At 40.4% G+C, this 12,795-nt stretch overlaps 1 protein-coding gene across 2 annotated transcripts; it reads right to left on the bottom strand.

Moving 5' to 3' along the window:
• Positions 1-2,314: 2,314 nt before the first annotated feature.
• Positions 2,315-11,431, bottom strand: LOC138041172 (cytochrome P450 3A8-like). 2 transcript variants are annotated; one of them, XM_068886943.1, is made up of 6 exons: positions 11,346-11,431; positions 11,009-11,270; positions 10,458-10,663; positions 8,270-8,555; positions 4,795-5,098; positions 2,315-3,076 (listed from the first exon to the last, which is right to left on the bottom strand). In XM_068886943.1, exons 1-6 carry the CDS (start codon positions 11,357-11,359, stop codon positions 2,694-2,696), a joined length of 1,455 nt encoding a protein of 484 aa, XP_068743044.1. In that variant the 5' UTR covers positions 11,360-11,431; the 3' UTR covers positions 2,315-2,693. The 2 variants fall into 2 exon arrangements, with proteins under 2 accessions (XP_068743044.1, XP_068743043.1); XM_068886942.1 differs by having other exon boundaries at positions 11,009-11,427.
• Between the last annotated feature and the right edge of the window lie 1,364 nt (positions 11,432-12,795).

The raw sequence follows: 12,795 nt of genomic DNA, 5'->3' as shown, positions 1-12,795 counted from the left end.
AGTGTGGTGGATAGGGGGAGAAGTCCAGCCACAGTGTGGTGGATAGGGGGAGAAGTCCAGCCACAGTGTGGTGGATAGGGGGAGAAGTCCAGCCACAGTGTGGTGGATAGGGGGAGAAGTCCAGCCACAGTGTGGTGGATAGGGGGAGAAGTCCAGCCACAGTGTGGTGGATAGGGGGAGAAGTCCAGCCACAGTGTGGTGGATAGGGGGAGAAGTCCAGCCACAGTGTGGTGGATAGGGGGAGAAGTCCAGCCACAGTGTGGTGGATAGGGGGAGAAGTCCAGCCACAGTGTGGTGGATAGGGGGAGAAGTCCAGCCACAGTGTGGTGGATAGGGGGAGAAGTCCAGCCACAGTGTGGTGGATGAGGGGAGAAGTCCAGCCACAGTGTGGTGGATAGGGGGAGAAGTCCAGCCACAGTGTGGTGGATAGGGGGAGAAGTCCAGCCACAGTGTGGTGGATAGGGGGAGAAGTCCAGCCACAGTGTGGTGGATAGGGGGAGAAGTCCAGCCACAGTGTGGTGGATAGGGGGAGAAGTCCAGCCACAGTGTGGTGGATAGGGGGAGAAGTCCAGCCACAGTGTGGTGGATAGGGGGAGAAGTCCAGCCACAGTGTGGTGGATAGGGGGAGAAGTCCAGCCACAGTGTGGTGGATAGGGGGAGAAGTCCAGCCACAGTGTGGTGGATAGGGGGAGAAGTCCAGCCACAGTGTGGTGGATAGGGGGAGAAGTCCAGCCACAGTGTGGTGGATAGGGGGAGAAGTCCAGCCACAGTGTGGTGGATAGGGGGAGAATTGGTAAAAAGATGCCTAATAAAAGTTAAATGCAAACCTGAAATCGTTGCATACATTGATTTTTAGTATTGCAAACTTCAAACGCAGTTTTCACACTTAATTCCAATAACTCATATATGACTTATAGGTATTCCCCTGGATGGTTTCCATGGCAACACTTGTCAAGTTACAAATAGGAACAATAAGACGGAAAATGTGAAAAAAAAGAATGTGCTGTTGTAAATTGCATGAGTTACTTTCGAGCGCTCGTTCTAAACGACATGGACTCTCCTTGCTTACTTTGCTATATGATATACTAGGCTTATCACGTGACCAATTTTACATGACTCGGTTTGGCTGAACAGATAAAACTGGTACAAATGCGACTATTACGGTGAAATATAAGAAAATGCAAATACAGTCATGTTACATACCGGTACACTGGTTTTTAGTTATTGAAAATCTCAATCGTTTCCAGAGCTTGTGTCAACAACTTATATTTAACTTGAAGAAATTGTTCCTGGATGGTTTCCATGGCTACACTGACCTAATGTTAAACATGAATAATTAAAGTTAGATGTCCTCGTCGCTGTTATCTGAAACAAACTCCTCGGTAGAATCTTCAAATCTGTTGTCACGGTCTAATAGCTTGCACACATCTGTGTACTTCAAACCATTTGTCAGGCAACTGCAGGTAGGAAGTTGACATGACCTTGTACACGAGCAAGACTGTAGGGGCAGGGTCACCGCTCATCGAGTCAATGGCAAAGTGATCACCGTATTCGCGCCAGTTTAGCTTTGTCGTGAAAGTTTGGAAAGCGATCTTTGCAGTTTGTAATATTGCTTGTTGTCGTTTGATAACACAGAATTATCAAATAGTGTTTAAAATATTGTTCCTGAGCAGCTAGCGGTGCGGTGGTCAAGTGGTTAGGTGATGGGTTAATAATGAGCATTCCCAGGTTCGAGTCCTACTTCCATACACTTGGGTTGTCTTTCAAAAAATATATGACCATTTCCCATAATCCATATCAAGCTTTCAGTCTTCTAAATTAACGATAATAGTAAACTCAGAGCAAATTAAGAGAATGGGTTGTATCTAGCCAACTCCGCGGGCAACTCCAAAGAAAAGGTAAAAGGGACTGGGGAGGAAGAAATGGAGAGGGACTATGAGAGAAAAAAAGGCGAGAGAAGGGAAAAACAATGAGAGGGAGTTAGGTTGCTTTACTGCTTCAGGTTTATCATTCTCTAGGGAGATTATTACAGAGATGTCTGTGGAGGAGGCTACAAGCCTCGTTCCTTTAACAATTGAACCAATAAATTCTCCGCAATCCCACATCACCTCACTCCGTTGAAGGCTGAAATAGTTAACTCAAAAAGTTGAACGTTGTTGCCCAAAGTTGAACAAATTACAGTGGAGGCGTTACAGCGCTATTCCATTCAACAAGTTTCCATCAGTTGAACGGCGTTAGTCAATCGTCAGTCTCAAGGAGCACATAACGCACGATTCAACAATAATGTGGTCACCAAATACATACATACACGAACTTTATTTACGTGTTCGGAGTATTTATTTACGTGTTTGGAGTATTTTTAAAAACAAAAGGAGGTAATACAAAGTTAAGTCACTAAAAACATTATTTCAGTTAATATGCGCTTGTTTAGATGGCTAATGTTTAATCTTTTGTGCAATTTAGTCAGGTTTTTGGTTTGATTCTGGTGAGTGATTTCCTTTACGTGAGTGACGCATCCAGAAATAGCAACAGAGACATAGCTATTAATTTATCGACTCTAAGCCTTAACTGAAACGTTGCGGCTAGTATAAATGTTGGTGTTTCCAGACCTGAACTTTAGAGTCAAAACGGAGGGCTCGAATCTTAAAACTATTGTAAGTTGAAAGATTACTCTAACAATTGATGACGTTTAGTTACTCTCGCTTGGTAATCTTCAGCTTGATTTCTTTCGCCACTAATGTAGCCCTGATAATTACTTCAGGTGGGATCTTGGTGTCTTGCGCAGTCTGGAAACTGTATTTCTTTAATATACGAGCCAGTACCAGCTTCATTTCCATGTGCGCAAACCTGATTCCAATACAGTTATGAGGACCGTGGCCAAATGGCATGTAAACATAGGGGTCACGTGACTGTTTGGCTTCAGGAGTAAACCTCTCTGGGTCAAACTTATCGGGTTGGGGCCAAACTTTGGGGTCCATATGAAGGCTGTAGAGTGGGATCGTTACCACGAGGCCCTTTGGAACTTTCAAGCCTTTCAAAAGACAATTCTCGGTGCATGTACGATGAATAGCGACGGCTGGAAAAAGAAAAAAAAAATGTATATAAGTATATCTGAGGATTGAACTAATCAATAAGACATAACTTCTTCTGTGACTCCGAGTTTCACGCTTACGCGATCATCAGACAGACTTTCTAATGATCGCGTGAGCGTGAAACTCAGAGTCACAGAAGAAGTTATGTCTTATTGATTAGTTCAATCCTCAGATATACGTATACTACGCTCTGCGAAACGCATCGAACACTCTACCGCAAGGGTAGACTATACTCAAGATATGTATATATAGTTGGTATATTAACAACCTGTATACAGGTAACAAGACGCTCTGCGAGTGTTCACGAGGAATACCTTGTCCAGCAGGATGAAAAGTACGCAACTGTGTTTGGCAATGTAAGATCTTGTAACCTCGCCAGAGCAGTTTGTTTAACTTGATAGTTCATGATAAATTATTTGACTTCTCTTGGCAGGTTGTGGAGCGTCCCTATGCTGAACGTACGCTCGAATCACTTGGTCGGCAAGGAAATGCTCAATCAATCAGTTCCGCCGCGCTCACAGATTAAATTATTGGGTCTTAAACCAGATTATGTGGGCCACAATGTTTAATTAATTTAGTATACATGGCTCAATAGCAATGTCTCGGTTTTTGTTAACCGATATTCACTGAGTCTGAGGTGAATAATTGTCTTAGAATAATTTTATTGGTGATTATTTGAAAAATATGCATTTTCTTTAAAACAATTAATTTCTTGTTCTGTCACATCCACAAAACGGCTTGTGGCCATTTTGAAAAAAAAAAAAACGCTTAGGTGATTATCGCGTAAAAATCACCTGTAGAGCAACCAATCAGCGCAGAGAATTTCGAATAATCGTTTATGTAATTATACTAAACTTTTATAACATAACAAAAGTAAAGCGCGCCCTCTGAATGGTCAATTACCCATTTACTATTTCCCACTGGTGAATGGGTATGACGAAAACACTGACGCGTACACCGGGAAAAAATGATTCTTCCCCATACTGCAATAATGACCGATCAGCGTACCACTGAAAATGCTGAAATTTCCACACAGCAATATGAAAAAGACTTAGATGTGATATGTTTTAATTAACTCACCCATCCGCGGGTATTTTGGCCGAGCCACTTGCAAAACGATTTGCAAGGCTTTTTTACCGTCGAGCTGGAATTCACTTAATAGGTAAAAGTCAGCTCGACGAGTTAGCGAGCGAGAGGCATTCAAAGACGACAAAGGATGTCAAAAGACTGTCGTGAAACTGACACAAGATATTTTGGTCATGTTATAACACAAACATTAAACGGTTCAGCCCGTACTATCGATTTATCGTTGCACTAAGGAGGTTTGCGCCAAGCACTCAAGAAGCTAGAGTCCACTCGGCTGTCGTCCAAAAACTATGGGCAGCTCTTTCCTTCGGTCCGACCTCGTTGAGCTGCGCCCTTAATAATTCAGTCTCCGACTGCGAGAAAGGGCGATTAGCAGGTCAGATATTATTATTATTATTATTATTATTATTATTATTATTATTATTATTATTATTTTTCAGGAAATGGTCACCTGGTGGTTTTCTAACAACTGTGTGAACCTTAAGACTCAAAAATAACCACACCCCATGGAACCTCTAACCCTCAACCTTAACATGGGATGACTGGATTAAGCACAAAGTTCCCAGTGTTCCTACCCCATCCCTGTAACTCATTCATCACCATTATCCTTCCTCACCTGGTGGGTAGATTCTCAGGGTCTCTGAAATCACCATGTCCAAATATGGCAACCCATTCACTGTCTCGTAGGAAGGCATTTTGCTTTCGTCATCCCACACACTGTCAATCTCCTTCTGTAGTTTTGCCTGAACATCAGGATTAGTGGCAAGGAAATAGGCAACGAATCCAAGTGTAGTGCTACTGGTTTCGTAGCCGGCAATCAGGAATACGACACTTTGTGCCAGCACCTCAGCATCAGTCAATCTCTTTGTCTTCGGGAGGGTTTCATCCTGAGCTGCTATCAGCATAAGATCCAAAAGGTCCTACCGAAAAGAATGACATAAATTGATTTGCCCTGCACTGGGCTCCATGCAGTAGCATCAATCTACAAGGGAATTTTTATTCTAAATAACGCATGGGGTGCAGCTGGAATCTAAGAAAAATTGAAGGGGCATGAAAGTGTTCTTGTCATACCTAGGGTAGCTGCTATCAAATTCACAATTACTATACTTCGCACGTTTTGTGGAAATTATCACTCTATTTCATTTATTGAGCTCGTCGTAGACGTCTTGGGTATTAGAGGTGTTCTCAAGCTGCCAGAAAACTGCCACAGAAAACATGATGTTTATAATTGTGTTCTCTTTTCTATTTAGCTTAAATATACTACGTTTAAGCAACAGAACCAGAGTTTCCAACTGAAAGGTCACGACAACTGGTTGCCAAATTTTAAATTGGGTAACTGTGATATAAGGTGTAGGTGATTTTATGCACTGCAACCAGTTGACAACTCTTCCAACACCACTCCTCCACAAATTCCCAACTCTTGCCATGCAGAATTGAAATTGCCAACAATAGAAGAATAGATATACAACTAGTAATAGTTGACTCTACAGCTGCTCCCGCTGTTGAGTATACCTCTATGCAGAAAATAAACAATTACTTTTCCATCAATTACGACAGGTTGGAAAGCTTGCTTCGTTTTAGCAAAAGAAATTCTTAGTTCTTTACATTTGTCAGAATTTCGTTGTAGCTTGTTCTTCTCTGAGCAAGCAAATACGCCATCAGCAATACGATGTGCAGCGCTGGATTCGCCTTTTCTGACGACTTCAGATGCCGTAGTGTCATCCATAGACAGGCACCACTAAGAACCAGATCGTTTATCATGAGGACGAACAACCAGGGACCAAGCTTTGTTCCCTGAGGGACTCCGGATGGAGCTGAGCCCCATTCAGAGTAACATCCATCTACTAGTTTGGTTCTGAGGAAGTCGATGATCCAGTTGGTGACACTTCTTGGTAAATCCAGGTCACATAGTTTATTACAGAAAATACTGTGGTCGATAAGATCGAAAGCTTTCCTATAATCTAAAAGTATATACCTAACAGTGGAACGGTTGCCATCGATTGCGATTGTCCAATCATGGATCATACTAATCAAGGAGATTGTAGTTGAAGATTTTGGGACAGCGCCAAATTGGTTGGGGTCGAGAACTTTCATTATCGCAGGCTTTACGTAATCGTGTACAACGATGTACTCGGCGATTTTGGACATAGCAGGTGTCAGAGAGATCGGTCTCAGATCTTTATTCAGGTTTTCTATGGGATTTGTCTTTGGCAGGGGTGTTACGTCGGCACATTTCCATATATTGGGTAGTCGCTGTTGCTTAAGTGATGCGTTGATGATGGTTTTTACTGGGAAGGCGAGACATTCGGCATATTCCTTTAGTAGCCAGTTGTTGATGCCACCAGGGCCTGCGGCCTTTGCGGTGTTGAGGCTGGACAATGATTTAAAAGATCTTTCTTCGGATATCTCCAAGAACTCAGGATCGTCCCCTAAAGGCAATGGGCTTAGGGGAATGGGCAGTCTGTATTCTTCGAGAGGCTCAACGAAGGCCTTGTTGATAGCATCAGCTAGTTCCAGAGTGGATTAACCTTCGACCTCGTCAGCCTTGATCTTACTGAGCAAATCACCGGTCTGAGAGCTCATATCCACTGATGCGCTTCACTTCCTTCCACAACGCTTTAGAGTCATTACCTTTCATTTGTTGTATTTTAGAATTGTAAAAGTTGGCCTTGCAAGTTTTCTTTTCACGGTTTACTGAATTTCTGTAAAACTTGAAAAGACATGAGTCAGCTCCATGTTTACAGAAAGATTCTTTCCTCCTTTGAATCAGAGATTTGAGCTTTTCTGACAACCACGGTGCGTCGGCTAATATAGCACGAACTCGTTTCATAGGCATGAATATATCAAGGCCGATCTGTAACACTTCCTGGAAAACATACAATAAATCATCGCAGGTTTCAAGAGAATTAAAGAAGAGAGGTCGGTTCAAGGAGCACAAATAGCGGCCCATCGCAGCTCTACAGCTCGGTTTAAAGTCCCGTTTAAAGACGACGATCTTAGGGTTACAATGTAAACAGGCTTTGGATAAAAATCAAAGCTCAAAAGTTTTGCAAGGCAGATGTTAGGGAAAAAAAAGGAAGTCATTTTTTGATCACAGTACCACTTTATCATGTTGAAAACTAGTGGCAGCCAAATTTTGTAAGTCTTATGGGCTGTATGCTTCCCATAACACACTGCACGTCCTCACATTGTTGGGAGCTTGCTCGGGGCTCAAGGGGGGTGGCACTTAACTACGGAAAGACAATGGTTGGTAAAGAAGCTTTTTATTCAAAGAGCCCCACAAAAAGGCTACATGGATGGTTCTTTGAATTAACGTCTGCAATAGAAATCTGACCTCACTTCAATCAGAAGGCGCATGCGCAACTAGTCCCAGTCCTCTACCGTGCGTTTAATTGAAAAACATGAAAAAACTCTAAGGAAACGAAAGGAAGAGGCGGTTTTTCATCGGATGGGAACGGTCTAATCACTTTTCGTAAACTGTAGCATGCAATTTCTATTTGGACAAAAAATGGAACTGATATTTTGAAAAGTGTAAAATGGTCGGACACAAACATACAAATAAAATGAAAAAAAGAAAAAAAAAAAGTTGTCGAGTCAACTGAAAGTGTCAAGGAACCAGCGTTTCGCCCTTTTGCTATTTTTAACGCTGGTTCCTTGACACTTTCTGTTGACTCGACAATTTTTTCTTTTTTCATTTTATTTGTATGTTTGTTTTGGTTTGTTTTTTTCGTAATTTTGTATCGCATTGTTATAGTTTTCCGCTTAGTAATTACCGATTGTTCATCACCTGTTAATTTTTTGCTATTATGTGTTATCACGCCGTGTTATGTAATCATCTTTGTAATGTTATGTCATCCTTTGTACTGTAAACGTATTTAAGGAAATTGTAATTTATTGATCACTTGCACTGCAACTGACGAAGATCACTGACCGAAACGTCCTTTTATTAAATTTTTTACTCTTTTAGATTTTTTACCGTATGTATATACTTTTTTTCGCTCGAAGTTGTCCGTCCTCGTTTTGCATACTAGTTATCAGGATCCAATCAGGTTTTGGCCCACCTGGGCAATATAATAGCTAGTTATGATTACCTTTCTTGATGCATTGCTTTCTGCAGACTTCTTCACAGCAATGATTTGTTTTGAAATGCCTAACATTTCCTCCATATTGCGTGCCAAAATTCTGGGAAAAGCATTTATTATTTTATCTCCAAATGGTAAGAGACTAAGAATAGTGATAATAGCTCTTTGAGAAGCGCTGCCATTGATAGCTCGTTTGGCTGCAGTTATAGCTGGTTCATCGGGATTGTTCTGCGAATCTGCTTGGATTCCAAATGCGCAACGTAAAATGACATCCATTGTAAGTCCCTGGAAATAGCTACATGAGACAAAAAAGAAATGTCAATAAACAACAATTTACGCTTTCGTTTAAGTCTTAATGTGTCTCTTACTTCCTGGAACTTGTCCACCTTACCTCTGCTATATTTTACTTTTAACTACTACAGTTATTATTCTTAATCTTGTTCTGTGCTTCCACGCTCTTTCTGTTTCCTTGCCTGTATTAAATGTAACATCGACAAGTAGCATACAAGGGTTAGATTTATTTATTTATTTATTTTAACTAGGAAACAGAATGGTTTATTTGGCCACCATGCTCAAGCACTTTTACTTAATACAATGGAGACATCATTGGCAACTATAACTAAATTAAGTAACCATGTCGAGAGGAAATAAAATCGTATGGTACATATTGTATTGTACATCTTGTTCGCAATATCAATGTTGAGCAATTGATATATTTTTGGCTGAAGGAGGGCTAAAATGTGATATACAGTCTCATTATAGTTCCTACACAGCCTAAATTTGTCCGATTGAATCTGGGATCTGGACTCCAAGGGCCCCCCTGGATTCTTTTGCATAAGGGCGACTAAATGTAGGATCTTCATCGAAGTTAACTTCAGGACATAATGACATTATATTATGCTTTTGTTGGCAGGCTTTGGTTGTGCTAGTGCAGCTATGATAAATCTCTGTGACTAACGATTTCCACCATCAGCATGTTTGACATATATTCAACAGACATCAGCATTTGGTGGCAGGTGGTGATATTGACTTTCATGTTTTAACATCAAATTCTGGGGTTTCACTATAACCTTCCAATATTATTCATTGTGGTAACTATATGGGCAATGAATGTAAAATGTAACTGACGTGCATAAAAGAAAGAACAGATTGCATTACAGTAAAACGTGGACTGGAGAAATGATCTTTCACTGATGCTAACCACTGACCTAATAAGGCCTTAGTGAGATCATGGCTGACTTTCTGTGCTTAAATGTTCTAGGCCTGAGTGCCCCTATATTCATTTGCTGCTTTAGACTTTGACGGTTCTCCGTTTGTTGGGCCTCAAGCTGCTCGTCACTCTGGGAGTATAGTCTTCAGGGTCCTCCATGAAGATGAAGTGACTGAGGCTGCATGATTATGTAGTTATTTCCGTAATCTTTAGTATCATTCTTTTTATCAGGGATGATATCTGACACTGCTGCACGAAGCACGTAGATATTTTTCTAGTAACCCTAAGTACCCTTAAAGTGCTATAGTAATTATGACAAAAAAATCACTTCCTTCCATTCTTCAGATTTTGAACGACTGTTTGCTTAACATTTGATTGGCAAAATTTTGAGCTTTGATTTTTATCCAAAGGCTGATTACTTTGAGTGTAAGTTTTTGATTTCACTATTTGCCATTACTCACGTTTAAATGAATGACCTATAATGACCTACAATGTGGTATTATATTTCCTACAATGAGGTACATTATAAGCTAAAACCAACTAATGACCTGTAATGAGCTAAATTAAAAGATAATTTGCAGCTGCATCATGTCTGCAGTACATAGATTAAAACATTCCGCTATGTGCTCTGAACCAATCAAAACCTTGTTGCTGAGCAAGTCGAAACTTTTCATTGTGCAGTCTGAACCAAGAATAACTTATTTATAATCTTCTCTTCACTTTTTTCCTGCAGTAATTAAGACTTTATCGTTGTCACAGTTTGTCTTGCGTGATAGGCCATAAACAGGCATGTGAGCCCTTTGCATTTAGTAATCTTTTCACTCGCTTGAATTCATGGCAATTAAAGATGATTTTCGAGGAAGCTAATACTTATTTCTGAACTCCATTCCTTGACAATCATTGCCAAGCAAAGCCTTGATATTTGTACATTTTCATTTAAGCTTTAAACAAAGGAAAACCATCAATTCAACAAATTATTAGTATAACCTTAAGATGTCAAAGGTTTCTCCTGTGCTTGAAATTTCTTCAAACTTTTTCATCAATATGTCACAAGCTGAGTTCATTAGTGGAACCATCTGCTTCATTTTATGTGCACTAAAAGTTGGAGTCAGAGTATTACGGATCCGTTTCCATTCATCACCTTCAACAACAGCCAACATTTTATCAAGGGGTTCTGGAAACTTAAACAGCACCTGCCCAAGAAAAATAAACCAAAATTTATAAAGAAATTAAAGTTAACTTTACAATATCGATCCTCATTTAACACACCACCCCATCACTCAGTCCTTGGAAGCTAGGTTCCCCATTCTACTAGATATTGCAATAACATTGAGCCTATCATATTTTAAAGTACCGCAGTGGAGATATTTCGGCATCCAAAATTAAAAGGAACCCAAGGGCGGCTTTAAGTGTGGCGAGGAATATAAAAACTCAAAACTGATTGAGGGGTTGATGTAGCTCCTCAAAGGCACGATCGCTTAACTTTTAGCCCCAAACTTGTAAAAAAATTAGGTTAAGCTTGTAGTCACAAAGATTACCGGCCGATCATGAAATGCTTGAAAATCCTTCACGTAAACTTGTTTCACCATTTCCAAATCTGCGACAACAAGGGTCGGATAACTTCCGAATAAGAACATCCCGAAGACATCTCCGTACTTCTTGTAGTATTCGTCCAACTGGATATGCATAAGACCTTTATGCCTCAGCGAATCAAGCATGTTGCCGATAAATGGAAGAGGCATTGGTCCTGGAACCTGGTCACCAAAGATGTTCTTCAGGGTGCGAAATGGTGCAATCCCCCTAAAGTAAACAAACAGGATTACGATTGTAGCTATTGTCGTTGTCCAATATTGAGAAAAGATCTCTTCGAGTAACTTAAACAAATCCATGTTCCTGAAGAAGTAGTTAAAGCAGCCTGAAGCAGCCAAGTTGTTTTGTTGTTTTAAAATGGATGAATCAGCTTGACCGAAGACTACGTCATAAGTATCTATATATAGTATTACCGGTATATTGTAATAGGGAGGATCACGCAATATTGCTCAAGGAGAACGAATCATGAAACAAGGACTTGTGTTGTATTTGATGAAGCGGAAATGAGATGCAAGGTAGTTTTGACTTAGAAGCGATCGCATCTTAAAATTAACAATTATTCGCCGAAGACCTGAACATCGCGGTGAATAAAAACCTCGAGGTACTGATTACATGAAATTTCGCTTTGCCAGTCGGGCTGAAATTTTGTTGCGATTACATGCTCGATTTCAGCCCGGGTGCAAAATTATTATTACACTAGAAGCTCCAAAAAGCTTACACTGGGTTGCCTGTGATACACGTTACACAAAGAAAGAAGGCACTGAGTTGGGTGGTATTGAACTACAGCGTTCCAGTTAATTTTTCAAGTGGGGCGTCATTAAGACCATTTGAGAGGTCACCCACATGTCCCGCCAGCAGAGGCCCTTTGGCTCACACGTTCACACGTTTAATTATTTTGTGATGTCCTGTCCCATTTTGAGGTCTTTTAGTTTTTTAAGCGTTGGTAATAAATTCAGTTTAAAGATAACAAAACACACTCTTGAGTAAAATTCACTCCTTTCTTCTTTAAATCAGTATAGTCTGCAAAAAACTAACTGGAATTGCTCTGACGGACGTTTTCCAGCATGTCTTGCAGTTGCACTGAGCAAACGTTTATTGCACACACTAAGAAAGGACTGAAGGTGTTGTTTCCGCTTCATAATTCCTCTTCTTGTTAGTCTAATCTGATGCCAGATCAAAACATTGTTTGGCTTTGCGTTTGCACCAGAAAAAGAGAAGCCAAAAGACAGATGACGAAACTCTGAATCGAATTCTCATCAAAGATTAATGAAAATCGATTTTAAAAACACGAAAATTTGTGCATTCTCTGACTTTTATGAATAAACGGAAAGGTCATGATGTTTTGTCAAAAGGAAGAAATTGATCGCGTGCTAGGCAACCATCATTGTGCACGTGATCACCTTGTGTCAACTGAATGAACTACGGGAAAGAATGTTATCAGAGTAAAACAACGTACTTTTTAGCCAAGAAACCTCCGTCGTTGGTTTTTTAATTTTAACTGAATATTTAGATTTCATCTGTCGGGTCAGGAAGCCTTATTTGTCGGGTTCCTGAGAAACGTATCTAAGGGTGAACTATTTACGACCATTTACACAATCGAGAGGTTGAGTGGCCATGTAATTGAAAATTTTAAACATCTATGAGATACAAAAACAGACTTGCGAATTATCGCAGATCACAATGCTGACAAGCTTAAAGGCAGAAGAAATGGTTAAGTAAATATGAAGTTTGCTAC

This window comes from Montipora capricornis, chromosome 3, assembly GCF_036669925.1.
Source record: "Montipora capricornis isolate CH-2021 chromosome 3, ASM3666992v2, whole genome shotgun sequence".
NCBI lineage: Eukaryota > Metazoa > Cnidaria > Anthozoa > Scleractinia > Acroporidae > Montipora > Montipora capricornis.
The sequence above is the reverse complement of the archived record's forward strand: the minus strand, read 5'-3'. Positions and strand labels throughout refer to the sequence as shown.